This window comes from Heloderma suspectum, chromosome 2 (assembly GCF_057233095.1).
Source record: "Heloderma suspectum isolate Gila_16-S chromosome 2, 16-S_ref, whole genome shotgun sequence".
Lineage (NCBI taxonomy): Eukaryota > Metazoa > Chordata > Lepidosauria > Squamata > Helodermatidae > Heloderma > Heloderma suspectum.
Genome location: NC_139459.1, coordinates 82,953,222 through 82,970,423, shown reverse-complemented (window position 1 = coordinate 82,970,423; position 17,202 = coordinate 82,953,222). Strand labels below are relative to the sequence as shown.

General features: G+C 45.4%; 1 protein-coding gene across 1 annotated transcript in view; it reads right to left on the bottom strand.

Moving 5' to 3' along the window:
• Positions 1-17,202, bottom strand: part of MEGF10 (multiple EGF like domains 10) — a 186,183-nt gene that overhangs the window by 116,286 nt on the left and 52,695 nt on the right. The window contains exon 5 of the mRNA XM_084833987.1: positions 8,803-8,895. Within this exon, the coding sequence (XP_084690113.1) occupies positions 8,803-8,895 (93 nt within the window). The remainder of the gene's footprint in view (positions 1-8,802; positions 8,896-17,202) is intronic.

Sequence of the window (17,202 nt, the reverse complement as noted above, 5' to 3'; positions counted from 1 at the left end):
TTCTATGATTCTATGATAAACAAGAACCAACTTTCAGCTCAGGTTTAGTTTGATTCCCTGGTTATTCTCTTCCTAGATTGATGGACTGCATTTGTTTATTTTGGTTGTCAATTCAGTTCAGTCTATCAGAAGCTGATAAAAAATTAAATGCTTCTCTGAGAATCTGACATATCAGACATAACTTGTGTCAAGGGATAACTGTTTCTACTCTCTTCTGTATCTGCCAGGTCCTGTGAGAAAAATAACTGACAGCATGGAACTTTCAAACTCTACAGACATTTCTGATGGTAAATAGCATTGTAGGGAGCATGACGACTGTGTCTGAAAGCATCCATAATAAATGTGCACCATTTAAAAGCAAAGAGACATGGGGTGTTAATGTTTTAATTTTTGATCTCTCAAGCCTAGAGACTTAAAGAAATATAAGGCTGGAGTTGGAATTTTCTTCTTTATCAAACAGTTCCACTAATAATACAAAAACATGGGAGTAAAATTATGCCTTTAATGGCAGCTGATGTTAAGTAATACAATGAAGCTGGTTTTCTCACCTGAATTGCCCCCATAGGCTAATAGGAATTCAACCACTGAAAGCAAGGTGTTTCCATTTACGGAAATATTATCTTAATGAATTTTTTTTTTACACTGATGTAGTCTGCACAGGAGTTACATATTGTCCTGGTGTGTGTTCCTGGCCAATAAATAGCTCCATCACTCTCTAAGGTACTACAAAGTACCCCTATATCAGGGCCAGCCCTCCTTTGAGGCAGGGTGAATCACCTGCTCAGGCAGTGGATGGTGTAGCAAAATCATTCCCCCCACTGTAGGGAGGGCCGCTGCGGGCACTGTCACCACCACATCAATCCTGTTTCCCCTCTGCAGCAAATGACACCATGGGAGAGCAGCAAGCAAAGCTCCTTAGAGGAGCAGCTGTCCCCATCTGTTGTTCTGAGCCCTCTCCCAAAGTGAGAGATCAAGTGGGCAGGCTATCTGGAGAGGCTGCCTGCCTGACCTCTCATTCTGGGGAGAGGGGTGTGGAGGGACACAGCAGCGTACATTGTCTCGTCTCAGGCAGTGGGACATTTTCTGCTGCCACTGCTCTACATTTTGCTATTTTGAGGACCAGAAGCCTGTACCTGAAGGAGGAAGCTCCATTCTGGCCATGAGGAAGGCCTTGGGAAAGGCAAAAGAAAACCTCTGCTATTATGGGATTCAGGCAGGGCACATTCAATGCACACACTGTATGCATGACCTTTATGCATCCTAAATGTCTCCAAATTAATCTCCTTTCCATATCCCTCCTTGAATATCATTTGCAAAATAAATCATGTCCCAGGTGCCTACCAGAACATACTTACAGCAGTGTGTTAATTTTGTCCTCTTGCTTAAGTCTTTAGGAAAAACATGGCCTGTCAGTTTACTCTCAGACTGACACCTCTTTATACTTCTCAAATGCCTCAATCACAGTTGTGATGAACTATCAGGAAACAGGAATCTTATCTGTATTTTCATTTTAATTATTCAGCTCAGACTTGGCCATAGATGGTGCAGCTAATCATCTCAGAAAACTACAATCCTTCCTCCCAGAAAAGAACCTCACTCTCTTGTACAAGGGGAATTTTGTAGCACCCATTTCCCCCTCTTCCTATCTCCACCAAAGTTATCAGTCAATGACAGATAAATTATTTGCATTAACGTCTATCTTTTCATTTAGTTAGGCCATAGGGCAACTAAATGTTATCTCGCTTTCTCTGTCTCTCTCTCTAATATTTTGCCACCTCACTAAAGCCTGCACACATAGGAGAGAAACTCTTCACCCTCTCTGTTGTTTGCTCTGTCCTTATCCAAAAAGCAACTCTCTCTCTGCTCTCAAATCCCTAGTTCTTTGCAACCCAACACACTCTCGTTAGGGCTGAGGCTGAAACCATCTTCACCCAAAATGTGCTGTCTTCCCCATTTAGGTCATCTCAGGCCCTCTTCTTCTCTCCACCACTCTTCCATAGTTAGCTACTCACTCTGCCCCCCACCCCACCCCACACACACATTTCTTCCTATGCTCTCAAATCTCTCTCTTTGCAAGTTCGATTCTGCTCCCTTCCCTGCCAAAGTCATCTCATGGACTCCCTTCATTGATCAAAAATCACTACCCTGAAACCCCATCTACCTATCTTTCCTGCCTCCCTTTTCTGTAGTTAAGCTATGAATGCAAAAACTGTGTAGGGCAGACACACCCACAGGTCTGTATTTTCTAAAGCATTTTATACAGCATTTATACACTTAAAATGCTAGTTTTCTTTTAACACCTTATTTTTGCTAGATTTTGTTCCATCTCTGCTTTCTATGGTACTTACTGCTTGAATTAAATGGGGTTATATTCATTTCTCTCTAATACATTTCACTATCGCCTTGGAAAGTGGCAGCCAGCGACTTCCCTCTTTAGTCAGATAACATATATTCATTACTTTTCTATGGCGATGCTGGAGAAATCTGCAACAGAATCAAATGAGTTTGGATTTCTAATCTGACCCATGGATTCTGCAGTGGACTAGCTTTTCGTGAGTTGCAAGGATTCCAGGCCTTGCAGACCAGGGTTTTACTTTCCAGAATTTTACATAAATTTAGTTGTAGAAAAATACGTAACATAACAAATATTGACCAAAAATGCACATTTCTCCCATAGGCTAAAACATCAAAATATACATGTGTAGGGAGGGGGAGGATTTGTGCATTTTCACAAGTGTGAATTTGTGCAAATTTGGGAAATTGGAAAAAAATCTGATTCTGCCACTGAGCGGACGATGGAATGAAAGGCATGAAATGCAGATGTAATGGATTTTACAAAATCCATATATCCTAGTTTTCTATGTACATATCTTGCTTTACCTAATCAACTATTAGCTTGTATTACTGACTCCTAAATGCCTGTAGTAATTTAACATCACCAAATAGACTTTTCATTTTAATGTCTTCTGAATGTATGACTCTAATTCCCCTTTAATAAGTAAAACAACAAAGTTCAAGGACCTTATCCATGGTCTTTGACTCCCTAACCTTTAAAATGCCAAGTTTTTCAGCAGCACCAAGTGTTCAATGTCAATGGATCCCTATAGGTGTCAGTATTGCATATGAGTAAGGCTAAAATTGTGTGTTAACCCAGAGAGCAAATTTCACAACATTTGGGTTTAACAGAACAAAATCTTAAACATTCCCTTTTAAAATGGGAACCAGTACCTCTTGGTGGACAATTGAAACTAAAGTTAGGGTAAAAATTTGAAGCAGGGGTGCTCAACTATACAAACACTGCTACTCAAATTCTGCAAACAGCAAACACAGCCAGCTACAAGCTGCTTCGATCCTGCTTGTTATGTTTTTGGCTTTCAGGCAGGGAAAGAAGGAGGTGGCAGAAGCATCAATAGTGAGCACTCTACAGGGTAGTTTGATCTTTGTAGTGTTCCTAACAAATACTAAAAAAAAAATCAAGCATTCAGCTGGGACACTTGAAAAAGCTCCAAGTGCTTCCAAGGTAAGCTGAAGGCTGACTGCCTATCCCTAATGGGAAAATCAGTAGAGGAACACAGAGGATGCTTAACTGCAGAGGGTTGATGGGGGTGGCGGTGGCTTGGAGTGGGAACCAACGGGTAGGAAAGAGTAAATGACTTTCCCTCCCCTTGCATCTTCTCCTACCCACAAAACACTTCAGGAAGCAGCTTTTCCTGTTTAAAAATGGCCAGACATGTCTGTGTGTAATGGAGTTTGACCATGAAATATGCCTCAGTCATGAAGATACAAAATTTATTCAGGGCCTTTCCAGATGATCAGTTTCTAGTGAAATAGTTATACTCCCTCTGTTGGACACACAGAAATCAATAAGCTTTAGCATACTTAAGTCTGTGTTGGGTTGTTACCTTCGTTTTTAACAAAATAATAATAGTTCTGTTACATAATAAGAAGCAAAACACTTTCAGAGGCATAGTTTCTGATCAATTTCATTCAGATTATTGAGATCCACAAAACTGTATTCATTGTAGTTGTAACCCCTTTCCTTCATAAATTCTGAAACAAACATATCAATCAATAGTCTTACAGCTTTGTGAACAATCTTTTCAATGCAATGCTGACAATGTGGTGTGTTGATTCCCTAGCTGAAAGGGACAGCTTTAATTTGTTTTCTGTCCAGCTCAAATTACATTGATCTATCTACTGTGTCCATGCAATAAACCTTTAATAACATAATTTAGTTTATATGAACATCAACTCTTTTGCTAAAAAGAGAATATTCTGTAGATGTATACCCTGTTATATCTTGTCATGTTTCTTTTCAGTTATATATAATTACCTTATCATAGGCCCTTATCCAACTACCTTTTCACAGTGCTAAGTTCAAAGCTAAGCTCTCACTACATTCTAAATCACACCGCACAGAAAGATTCCAACCCCTTGTCCTTGTGCTTGCCCTTTGTTCATTTCCTGCCTCAATTTCTTGAGCCTATTAATAGGACAATGTAATGCAGCTTTCAGGTAATGCCAAAGCATTCCAGAAACTCTTGCAATGTCACAGATTGTGTGGTAACACTCCTATTAGACTGTGTACCTCATGTAGCCACTTTGTACAGGTACTTTTTCCAGAGCAGATTTAATAGCAACTTGGGAGTGATTTAGGTCACAAACCTATGAACATGTGCCTGTGAATGAGACTCACTAAACGTAGTGGGAATTATGTCTGAGTAAATATGCATAGGATTATGGTTATATTAGGAAAATGGTACTGGGGAAAAGGTTAAAGCCCATCTTTCCCCATGCCATTGCTGGATGCTTTAAGTAAAAGTGTAGTTTGGCTCTAACTCTGTCATGTTTAAAGAGAAACTTGTGAAACTGAAAACTGACTTGACTTCAGTTACTATTCAGTATGTTAAAAGTTACTGAGAAAGCAAGCAACTAAATTTCACTAAAGTTCATCTACAAAATCGATATGAACACATAAGACAAACCAGATGCAAAGAAATAAAGAGACAAAATATCTAAAAATCACATTTTGCTTTCTGACATGTTTGAAAATTCTATATGCAGATAACATGATGCTAACTCAATGATAAACTACAGCATTACTCTGTCTGAGAGAAAGTTTCCCCTATTTTTTTTTTTTTACTCTTGAGAATAAGGTGCATATTACAGGAACTAATTCCAGAATGTCAGAGAGGATTTCCAAGCACTTCCTCTCAGTCCACTCATTCATTTCTTTGGTGAGAATTCCACTACAACTTCACAGTGAAAAGCTCTGTTTGTCAGACTACTGATAAGGAAATCATGCTTGCCTTATAGCACAGACAATAACAAATGGCATTGCTCAAACTATGCAAGCTAAAAGTGTTCTTTCATTTTGGAACGACTATGGAGAATTCGATTTGCAGCAGGACAATCCAATAAAAATAGCATCTCATTTCTCTTTTGTCTGCTAGGGGAACATGGATGTATGCCAGGCAGTGAGGGCCCCTTTCTCCCCATGCCCATCAACCGCATGTGAACAAAATGCCCTTTTCTGTCTTAATATGCCCTTGAAGTATATTTTTTTGAAGAAATAAATTTTTAGCACTTCAAGTTAGCTGCAATTACTATGCAAAAACCCTTACAGGGTGAATCACTAACATCCCAGGGGATCTCTCAGTTCAAGGTACAGCAACAAGGGCTCTTTCACATGACTTCTATTGTGCACAAACAAGCACACACTATTTGCACTGTTGAACCTGATGACACTAGCCGCAAGTGGCAAAAGAACAGAGGAAAGGCAGGAATGGAAGAAGGAGCTTTAACTCCAACACAAATGAAAGGAAGAGGGAAATCATTATGGAGAACATGGCAACAAGACATCAGTCTCCCAAACACAATCAGTGGATAATTGAATTTGGTTAATACATTGCTTTTTTGAGTATTAGGGCGGGGAAATGAAATCCCCATTGTACAGATCTACCTGTTCATATCCTGCTGAGTTTCCACTGAATTCAACTCCATTTTACCTCCCGCCCATGCTTTTTAACATCTTCATGAAACTGCTGGGTGAACTTATCCTGAGAAGTGGGCTGAGGAGTCTCCAATATATGGATGGCACCCAGTGCTATCTCTCCTTTTCAACTAATAGAGTTGAACTGATGTTTTGAACCAGTACTTGGCCAGGGCAATGGACTGGATGAGGGCCAACAAACTGAGTTTCAATCCAGACAAGATGGAGGCACTGTTTGTGGGTTGTTCATTTGTCTGGCTGAGTGGTGAAGGGGATCACATTCCTCCTAAAGGATCAAGTGTGTAGTTTGTGGGGTGGGGGTACGGAGGTGCTCTTGGATCCCGCATTGTCACTAAAGGCACAGGTGGCCTCAGTGGTTTGGAGCACACTTTTATCAGCTTAGGCTGATATACCAACTAAAACCCTACCTGGACGGAGATAGCCTTGCAATAGTTATTCATGCTGTGTAACCTATTTCTTCTAGAAACCATCAGGGAACCAGAACAGACCAAACAACTGCTACCAAAATGCTAAATATTTGTGGTGTTCAAGTTAACACAGTTTCTAAATTAACATTCATTACACCCCATCCTGGGGCGGGGGGGAGACCTTTTCATGTCAGCACAGCATACCTCAGGATTGGTCCATTAATGAATTGTTCTCTGTTTGGGGATAATTTCTATATATCAACTGTGTCTAGAGTTATTATCTCCTAAGACATAGCAAGGATGAGTTTAGCACAATTGTTACTGTGCATCTTAGCCCAATGTTGTCCCATTCAGAGCAAGCACATCCAGTTTAAGTAACAAGACTTTGCTTAAACTGATGTTAAACTGATCACCTAGCAGCTTGAATCTCACTCATGTTATAAGATAATAAGCACTGGATGATGACCAATTAAATAATAACTGGCATTAGCAGTTTCCTGGCATTTGAGCTTTCAAGTATCAAATAAAGTATCAAGGATTCATAACAATATGTGAAGTCATCTTCAGTCAGATATATATAGTGGTAATCCAGTTATAGTGAAATAGAAATGTTTACTCATTTATGTTTGTTGTATCAACATGGTAGCATGAGCTACAGCCTCTGCTACAGTTAGAAGTATCTTGCTCCTGTCTCTTATGCAGGTGTTGGGAAAGAGTCAGTATGCAGCCTAAAGACACAAATCTTACAATACAGGTGTGTCATTTGGGATCTACCTGTTGCATGTAAAAATAACAAGTGTGTTTAATATCAAACACATGATATTTGAGGATGCACAAAAGAACTAAACTTGAAAAATATTGGCTACAATCCAGTGCAGAGTTAAGTGTTCTTAAGACTACTGATTTCAATGATATTTCTGATTACTTTGAAAGCTGCTAAGCAAAGAAGAAGAAAACTACAACTGAAAGCAGGACTTTTGTGCATCCAGCCCTCAAAATGGGTGGATCAAAATATAATATAAAATACTATAAAATATAAACTAAGCCTTTTCTACATGAGACATTGGTTGTGTGTTTGTCATTCCCTACTCACAGTTGTTTATGAATTATTTAGGCGACATCTCCAGTTTTGCTTCTGTTTTTAAAGAGCACTTTCTACAATTTTTTTTAAGAGCAGGAAAAATGTGGTATTATTTGTAAAAGTGAAAGAATATTCTTTTTCCACTTCTATATTTGCACTATTCCATTATACCACAGTGCCACCAAGAGGTTAGGTAGCAGAAATGCAGGAAATTGTGTAGTGCTCAGATCTCAATTCTGCAACGAAACCATAAGTAGATACAACAGATTAACAGCCTCATGTAGAAAAGCCCACCCTCCAAATGGTTACAGTACTTCCATAGCACCCCTACTGTCAAGTAGGCCACCTGGATACCCAATTTACTACACAAGTCTGAAACTCAACACTTTTATTGCTCTTTATTGAAACACAGGAAATTAAGTTTATGTCCATTGCCTAGCTGATATGCATAGTCTCCAGGTTATTTTGTAAGGCGTGAATGAAAAGGCATGTGCGTTTCCCCTACACACACTGCAAGTAAGAGTAATTTCCAATGACAGCCAAGAATGTATTGTGAATCCAAGATCATTTACATTTATGAGTGTAAATCTAGGGGAGTGATAAAACAGATAGGCTTAACATAATTTACTTAAATGTTTCAGCTTCAAATCTCATTCATTAATATGTTGGATTTCAAACCAGACATTTCTAAGAATCCTGAAGAAAGAGGAATAGTGGCACCTACTATATAGAGCAAGGGAGTTTTGGAAAAAATTATAAAGCATGGGTTAAATTTTAAGTACATTTTCAGTATTATCCTCCAAGTTAAGGGTATGGGATTTTAGGATGTTCAGTCTGTATATATAAAAGTCCTTCCTTGGTTTTAATTTCCTAAAATCTTACAAATCTGGGTGACCAGCCAGATGGGCGATTAATAAATTTAATAATAAATAAATAAATAAATAAAATTAAATATGTTTTGTATTTCCAAGTGTGAAAGATTATGGCTGTTCAAACTTTTTTTTTTGGTCATGATTGGCCTTTTCAGATCGTCCACTCATATGTAGCCTGTTAAAAGATATGCCCTGCATGTCAGGAAACAATATGTGGTTTTAACTGCTGATAATTGGCACCTCCTGTAATTTAATAAAGAGAAAACAGAGAAAGTGGATCACACGCACACACACTGCCCCTATATGTTCAGAGCTGATCTCTCGGACAAGTACTGGAGAATCTTGGCACAAAAATGTTTAAATCTCCCCACAAAGAAGGACAACAGAATAGACAGAGCACTAGACAGACAGCAGCAGATGTAGACTTACCACTGGAGCAGTTGGGTCCACCCCAGCCTGGCTCACACTGACAGGTGTTTGGAGCAATACAACGGCCATGGATACATTTATCAGCACAGTGAGCTGTCAGAGATGCAGAGAGAAAGAGAAATCAGGAAGAATAAATATGCTGAATTAGAAAAACAACAACAAACCTAGGTTTTCCATAATCCAGCTGTTTTTACTGTTTCCAGTTCCCCTTAAAAACAAGAAACATACTAGCACATTCAAAATGCTTTTTTTTCTAACTTCCTCACAGTTGACTAGGTATTTAATAGCCATAGATTGTCCTCTCCAGTTTCAAATTTTCAGCAGGAATCCCACTGTGGAGGTTCCAATTTTATACATATACCAAATCAGGAAAAATAACACCTTGCCTTTTAGAGCCTATATGTAGAAAAGCAACCTTATTTTGCATTTGCCTTCCCTAATTTTCTTATTTTATTCTTTTTTGTTACATACAACACACTCAAACATTTATTCACCAATTGTATTCTTCATCATCCTATTTCTTCTTCTTTTCTCAACTGTTGATATTTGTGCCACATTTTTTCAGTTATAAAAAAAACAGCCATGATAACCTATGCTTTACTATATTCAGAGATAGAAACAGGAACACAAACAAGAAAAAAAAAAAAGAAAAATGCAAAGAAAAGTTTCATTTTAACATTGTAAACATGGGGCAGAATCCAATGCTTCTCATCTGCTAGCAGAGCTGGCCACTGATTCTGGTTCGGACATGGCCAGCCTCGTCAGTTCCAGTCTGCAAGCGGCCCCAAATGCCCTACCCGGCGCCAGCTTGTCTGGCTGAAAGGGGGGGGCCATTGCGGGCAGGTGGGGTGATAAGACGTATGGGCCTCTGATTGGTGCACCCCAGTCGCACCACCAGTCAGGGAGGAGCAGGCCAAGTTGTCTTAAACTCGACCCCCCTCCCTATCTCAGCTCTTTGGCGCGACGCAGCTACTGAGACCTAAAGACTCGCCTGGATTCGACGAGGGATCTTGCCTGAAGACCGGCTTCGTCGTCTTTCCAGCCACCTGGACTCAGCGTGCTTTTGCGCGCCAAAGCTTCTATTCACGCGCAGCTACCGAGTTGCTGACACTTGCGGCGGGTCTTGTGTGCTCCTCCGGCGCCGCTCCCTCTGGGACGGCGCCTGCTGGCCATCAGGAGAGCCAACGTTACTGGTGATATCGTGTGTCCCCCCCCCCTTTTCCTCCCTCCTGCCAGCTCTTTTCCTCGTGTGCCCGCTGTAGCCCCGGTTTGGCTGGCAGCTTGGCGGCGGCGCTCGAGCACATGATCTCTTTTCTCCACTGCCGGCCGTTAGTCCTAAACGCCGGCTGCGGCTCCTAGTTTGCGTGCCCAGGTGAGGCGCCTTACTCTTTCCCAGGGGTCCGGGTGGGGTGGCGCGCGCCCACCCGCCTGCTCCCTCCGCCTTTGTTCACCCCCCCAATCACCTCGCTCGCTCGCCCACCCGCCCGCTCGATCACCCGCTCCCTCGTTCCTTTGCCCGCCCGCCCGCTCGGTCGCTCACTCACCCGCCCGCCCGGCCTCTCGGTCGCCCGCCCGTTTTTGTCTGCCGGCTCGCCGGCCGGCTGGCCAGCTCCCGGCCTGTCTGCTGACGGCGTATTTATCTACCGGGCTCGCCTTCTGCCAGCCTCCGCCGGCCGTGGCCTTTTGCTTGCCTCGCTGGGCCTCGGAGGTGTTGGTGGCGGCGAGGTGCAGCGGCGGCGCACGTTGAGCGCAGCACCCATGTTTGCCGGCTCCGGCTGTCCCGGCAGCTGCGTGCCTGCCTCCCCCCCCCATCTCGACAGTTTAGACGGCCTGGTGGGGAGGGGAGTCTGGCGGCAGAGCCAGGGGCTGGGTGTTTTTCACCCAGTCCCTTGACTATTCTCCTGTTGGCATCTCCCCCCCCCCCAAATTAATTTATTAAACTATTGAAGCAGCAGCAGCTGCCTGTTCGGCGCCTCCTGAGCCAGGGCGCCCTCAACTGTGGGCGCCTGCGCTCAAGCGCGTTTCCTTCTCCAAAAAAAAAAAAACCTTTGCTGCACCTCTTAAGCCTTAATCTCTCAGTCTGGAACTCGTATCTGCTGATTGTGAAGATTGTGTGATAGCTGCCTGTTGCCCGGGTGCCCACTTGCTTACTTAAGTCTCCGATAGCAGCTAAGCTTATCTCACCTTTGGCATCATGCCTCCCAAGAAGGGCCAAGGTGGTAAGAAAGGTAAGGGGAGGGCCCCTCCCCCCCTTCCCCCCTCCCCCCCTTCCCCCCTCCCCAAAAGACCGCCTCCAAGGCCTGATTCCGAGTCTGTTGAGGACTGAGACCCGGTACTGTCATCAATTCTTTCTCGTTTGGAAGCTGCTGGGCGTTCCTCGGGGATACCTCTCCCTCCCCCAGCCAGGCCCAAAAAACCCTCAGCGGTCCAACCTAAGCGAACGTGGCAGCAGACCCAACACTCGTTGCTCCTTTCTATTTCAGCTCATCTGGACGCTATTGAGGCATCCACCTCCTCTTCCTCGGCTCTTCCAGAAGGCGCACCACCTTCAGTGGAGCTCCTCCCTTCTGTGGCCTCATCTTCCCCGGGCGCACAAGCAGCAACGTCGGTTTTTCCAGCTAGGGATCAGAGCACACCTACGATTGATACAGGTGAGACTGCTTTGGCACCTCAATTCGCATGGCCGGGCATGGGGCAAATCACCCCATGGGGTTGGTTGCCATGGTTTACCCTTCTGGGTGGCCCAGTGCCCCTTCTCTCACTTCCTTCAGTTACTTCAGCCTCCCCAGTTAGTACTCCCCAGCCCGTTGCCTTGGCCTCAACTCTCAGTTCAACTGCTCCGGTGGCTAGCCCACCTAATTCAGTGGGGCCTGGCGCTTCATTCCCCTTAGCAGGAGATGCCACCACGTCGCCTCTGCCACTGCTCCAGCCTCATCCAATTAACGTCGCCTCCACCAGTGTTTGGCAGGGGCCTGCCGGTTCTTTTCAGGACCCCCTGGCTTCCCTATCTCCTCTTCTCCTAGCCCCACAGTTGTCCTCGGTTGACCCATGCGCCAACCTGAGCAGAGGATCTATGCCCACTGGTGCTACTTCCTCCCCTATTGGTTTTCACTTAACCATTGCCACCAGAGAAAAGATTCTGCGGGGTGAATTTACCGATGTCTTTGCCCTGCTCTTTTGTGAGCCCGAACCCAGTGATAAAGATAGGACCCGTGACCGAGATCCTGAGCGGAGCAAAGCCCGCAAAGTGCCTCGCACCTGGGCGAACTGGTTGCCAGGTTTTTTTTTTTTAATTTACGCTGGCATCCTCCAACAGAGATTCCCTGAGAGGGCTTGGGTTCTCACCAAATACCTTGACATAATATACAGGGCTTACACCGAATACGAAGGGAGTGCATGGCTGGCCTACGATGAAGCTTTTCGAAGGAGGGCTGCCATTGATCCCTCCATGCGCTGGGATCTGAAGGACCAGGACCTTTGGCTCCAATTCATGACCCCTTCTAGGCCAGGCTTCGGCGACAGGTCCGACAGCGGCCACATCCTGGCCAAGCTGTCGCCCGCAATAGCCGTTAGGCCTATTGCGAGTCCAGGGGTTCAACACCGCTGGCTGTGCTGGGAGTTCAGCTCCAAAGGTTCCTGCTCCCGAAACCCATGCCGCTTCCGGCACGAGTGCTCTCTTTGTGGCGGTCAACACTCCTGCTCCTCCTGCCTGAGAGCCAGAGGTTGGAGAGGTTCCTCAAGGGATGGCTGTGGTGGCAGAAAACAGGGTGGTGGGCACCCTCCCCCTCCCAAAGGGCCCCAGCCCAGCTAAGATTCTTCCGCTCCTTCAAATTCTAAGGCGTTACCCAAATCATCGGGCAGCGATCTACTTGGAACGCGGCTTTACACTGGGTTTCAGGATCCCCTTTATGGGTCTGCGAAAGCCGTATTTGACCGGTAACCACCGGTCTGTTCTTAGCATGCGGTGCTTGGTGCAAGACAAAATTAACAAAGAAGTTCAGTCAGGTCGGGTCATCGGCCCCTTTTCCTCGCCCCCGCTACCCAACCTGCGGATTTCCCCTTTGGGAATTATCCCCAAGAAATCGCCCGGTGAGTTCAGGTTAATTCATGACCTCTCTTTCCCCAAAGGTCAGTCTGTTAACAATGAAATAGCAGATTCCCTATGTTCCGTGCGTTACACATCCTTTGACACTGCGGTAGCCATGATAAGAGCCCTGGGCCGCGGGGCATTGATGGGCAAATGTGATATCAAATCTGCTTTTCGCATTTTGCCTATCAATCCTCTGGATTTTGATTTGCTGGGATTTTCCTTCCAGGACAAATTTTACATCGACAGCAGCCTCCCTATGGGATGCTCCATTTCTTGCACCATGTTTGAAACATTTAGTACCTTTCTGGAATGGGCCATATGGGATAAGACGGGCTGCGGCGATGTGGTCCACTATTTAGATGACTTCCTGTTTGCTGGACCCGGGGACGGCAGTCAATGCTCTGACCTGATTAAGGCATTCATATCCCTGTCCTCAGATTTAGGTGTCCCTTTGGCACACGAGAAGACAGAGGGCCCAGCTGTTACTTTGACGTTCTTAGGGATCGAGCTCGATACCCTCGCACAGTGTTCTCGTCTCCCTCATGATAAATTGCTGGTACTAAGGAATAAGATCCAATCCATCTTGCACCTTCGTAAAGTCTCCCTTAGAGCCCTCCAAGAGATCGTTGGCCATTTGAACTTTGCTTGTAGGGTAGTGGCCCCTGGCTGCGCATTCCGGCGATGGCTCAGCTGGGCAATGCGGGGTCTTCGACTCCCGCATCATCGCACCAGAGTCACCTCTGCTATGCGCATGGACCTGCGGGTATGGCTTAAATTTCTGAGAGACTTTAACGGCATCTCCTTTTGGAGGCGTGAATTACTTCTACGAGCCGACATGCAGATCCATTCGGATGCGGCTGGCACCTTAGGTTTTGGGCTAATTTGGCGAGACCGGTGGTGCCGGGGCCAGAGAGCTGGGCTGCCGGCAGTATCTGTCGTGACCTCACCTTCCTGGAATTCTTCCCCATTTACGTGGCTGTACACATTTGGGCAGAATTGATGGCCAACTCTGTCGCTCTTTTTTGGTGTGACAATTTGGCGGTAGTGCACGTTATTAATACTTTATCCTCCAGAAACCAAAGGGTTATGGAGTTAGTTAGAGCATTTACCCTCCAATGCCTACGCCACAACATAGGGTTCCGCGCCCGCCACGTGCCAGGTCTGGGGAACCCTGTAGCCGATGCTTTCTCACAAAACCAGATCGACCGGTTCCGTGCGTTGGCTCCATGGGCACGTCCGCTGCCAGACCCCATGTCAGATGAACTGTGGGAGATTGGCGCTCTCAAGTTGAACACGCTATCCTGAATTCTATAGCCCCCAGCACTAGAGCTGCCTACAAGAGAGAAGGTAGGGAGTTTAGCGCCTTCAGGTGTGGACTGCAGTTGCAGGATGTGTGGCCCTTACCTGTGGACCACTTGTTACAATTCTGTGTACATCTGCATAATAAGGGACTGTCTGCTAGGACCATTTCGGGGAAGCTCGCCTGGGAGGACTCCACCTCAGATTTCCGAATCAGGAAGGCTGTGCAAGGATGGGCACGGATGTCTCCCGCCCCACCAGACTCCAGACATACTTTGTCGCCAGTTATTCTTATAGGGCTTCGGGCATTGTGGCCCTCCATTTGCTCTTCTCCATACGAAGCCTCCCTCTTTCACGCTGCGGCCTTAACAGCCTTTTTCACGGCCCTTAGGATTTCAGAACTGGTCTGGGCATCCAAATCCGACACCACCGGGAGGGCCTTGAGGTATTCCGATATCCTGATCCATTCTAACCTGATTCACCTCCAAATTTGGTGTTCAAAAACCGATCAGTCAGGCAAGGGAGCATTGGTGACCCTTAACCAGGCCCAGGCTGACGAGTTATGCCCTGTCAGGGCCTTGCAGGCTTTCATTGAGCATCGCGGGGCAAAGGAGGGTCCCCTATTTTGCCATGCTGACGGTTCACCACTGACAAAGTTCCAATTTTGGGCAGTCACTAAGTTAGCCTTGACCACACTGGGTCTGGGGCATTATCGTTTTGGGACTCACTCATTCCGTATTGGAGCGGCCTCTACGGCAGCTGCCATAGGCTTTTCTTCCAAGCAAGTGAAGGCGGTACGGAAATGGCGCTCCAGGGCCTTCTGCTCTTACATTCGCAAGTTGCCTGATGCTTCATGATGATTCTCTTCGCCTTCCCCAATGTTTTATTTAGATGGGATTCGACCGACGCCGGTACGGGTGCTCATTTGTGGGCATAGTATGTTTTTTTGGGCTGCCCGCAGAGCTTCTACGTCGGCCTTCGGATCCCGGCTACAGTTTCCCCAACAGGTGGCGATACAATGGATCGGCCGACGGGGTATGCAATGGGACGGTCTTCTTCCCACACTCTTTCAACAAGGTTTGGTCAGTTTCCCTCCACAGGTCCTGGTGCTGCACCTAGGAGGGAAACGACCTGGGCTACAAGCCTGGAAAGGGCTTGATTGAGCAGGCATTGGCTGATCTGCGGACGATCCGTCATCGTTGGCCGGGGGTGACCATATTATGGTCCTCAATGCTCCCGAGAATCATGTGGAGGGCGCAGAGCAATGTGGCCATGGAACGGGCCCGGCGCAAGGTGAACAGAGAACTGGCACGTGGGTTGTCAGAGCATGGTGATGGTTATATCAACCACCAAGGAATCCATTGGACTAGGAGGGAGCTTTACAGGCAGGACGGTGTCCACCTGTCAGACATAGGCAACGACTTATTTTTGGCCGATCTACAAAGGGGCCTGCGGGAAGTTCTTCTGTGCAGGTGGGGGGAGTTTCACAAGCAATAGGCTTGTGACTCCTGTGGCGGCTAGGACAGGCAAAACTGGAAAGGGAGTAGGGATGGTGTGCACGCAGAGGCACCTTATGGTGGCAGGTGACGTCTGAGGCCCCCCAAACGGGTTGTGCGGCTCGGCGGGGGGATAAGGGTTGCCTGGGAGACCAACCCTACTCACTCACCCAGGTGTTGTGCGGCACCGGGTTGGGGGTGACACCGGAAGGTCTACCTCCCCCAGAAGGGGCAGTCCGGAGGGATGGCGAGATCACCGCCACCCCTCAGGCTGGGTGTGTTTTTGCCCTAGAAGTGTCAGCTAGCCGCTGACACAGTTAGATGCCCGTCCTAGTTACCCCTTTGCAAATATTTCAATAAATGTGGCCCAATTTTCAACCCAAGCTTGTTGTCTGCGTCTTCTTTGACCCATCTCCGCTCGTAATTTAGTGCTTCTGGAGGAAAACCCTGAAATGAACAGAAATGTTCATTTCTGGAAGGGGGCAGGTCAGCAGAGCTCCCTTACGTGAGCTCTGCTGACCTGCCCCTTCCAGAAACGAGCATTTCTGTTCATTTCGGCTTGCTCCAGAAGTGCTGAATCACCATTCCACAAGTGGTAGACTGGCTGAGCACACAGGGGCAGCGTTGGATTCTGCCCAAAGGTTCCAATGATGTAAAATATGAAACATTGGCATTAAGCACTGTTAGCATTTCCTATAGGCAGGTACATTAAACATATTTTCCCCCTAGCTTTCATCTTTAAGGAAGATCATTAGTGCGGGTCTCTGCAATTGCTTTCTGGTTCTGAACTCACAATTACAGCTGCAGATAAGCATCACCAGTCCAAATTTATACAAGGGATAGAAACCCAACTCTCCATCTTTTACAATGTTTTAAAAATACACGTTATATGTATATAGCCTATATACGTTATCAAAAGAACAATTCTCCATTAAATAATCTCAAATAAAAATACCTAAAAACTGAAAGGATGTTTAGTCAAAAGGGCAAGGGCCAGTGGATACAACCTTTGTCCCCCCACCTTTCTCTATTTATTATTTTGTTATCCCATCTTCCTATTGCCCTCCCAGTCTTTTCACTCCTCCCTACTACAGCACTCCTTGACATTTTTTTGTAAAATAATGCAGATCTTCATATTAATGCTTCTAAGGCCTTGATAATATGAAGATGCTGAATGAAGCAAGGGCTGCATGATAACATTCTGGTTTTCATGTAACAGAAGCATAAAAAACAGCACAGCTGCTAGGGAGATACGTTACACACTAGCAGCAGCTGTAAGAATATTTACATTTGGGCTGTGTTCAAAACTTGGAGAGTTTTACAAAGGTATAAGGGGTGTGTTTGCATCATGTTTTGCCAGGAAATTTTAAGACCAGATGTAGGAGGATGTTAAAGTACAAAGCCTAGAGTACTTTTAAAGTATAGTTTACTATAGGGAATGTAAGTAAGTGCAGCATCAGGCATCTAGCATCTGCTAATTGACTATAATATTGTAATAAATGTAATGGTTGTCAC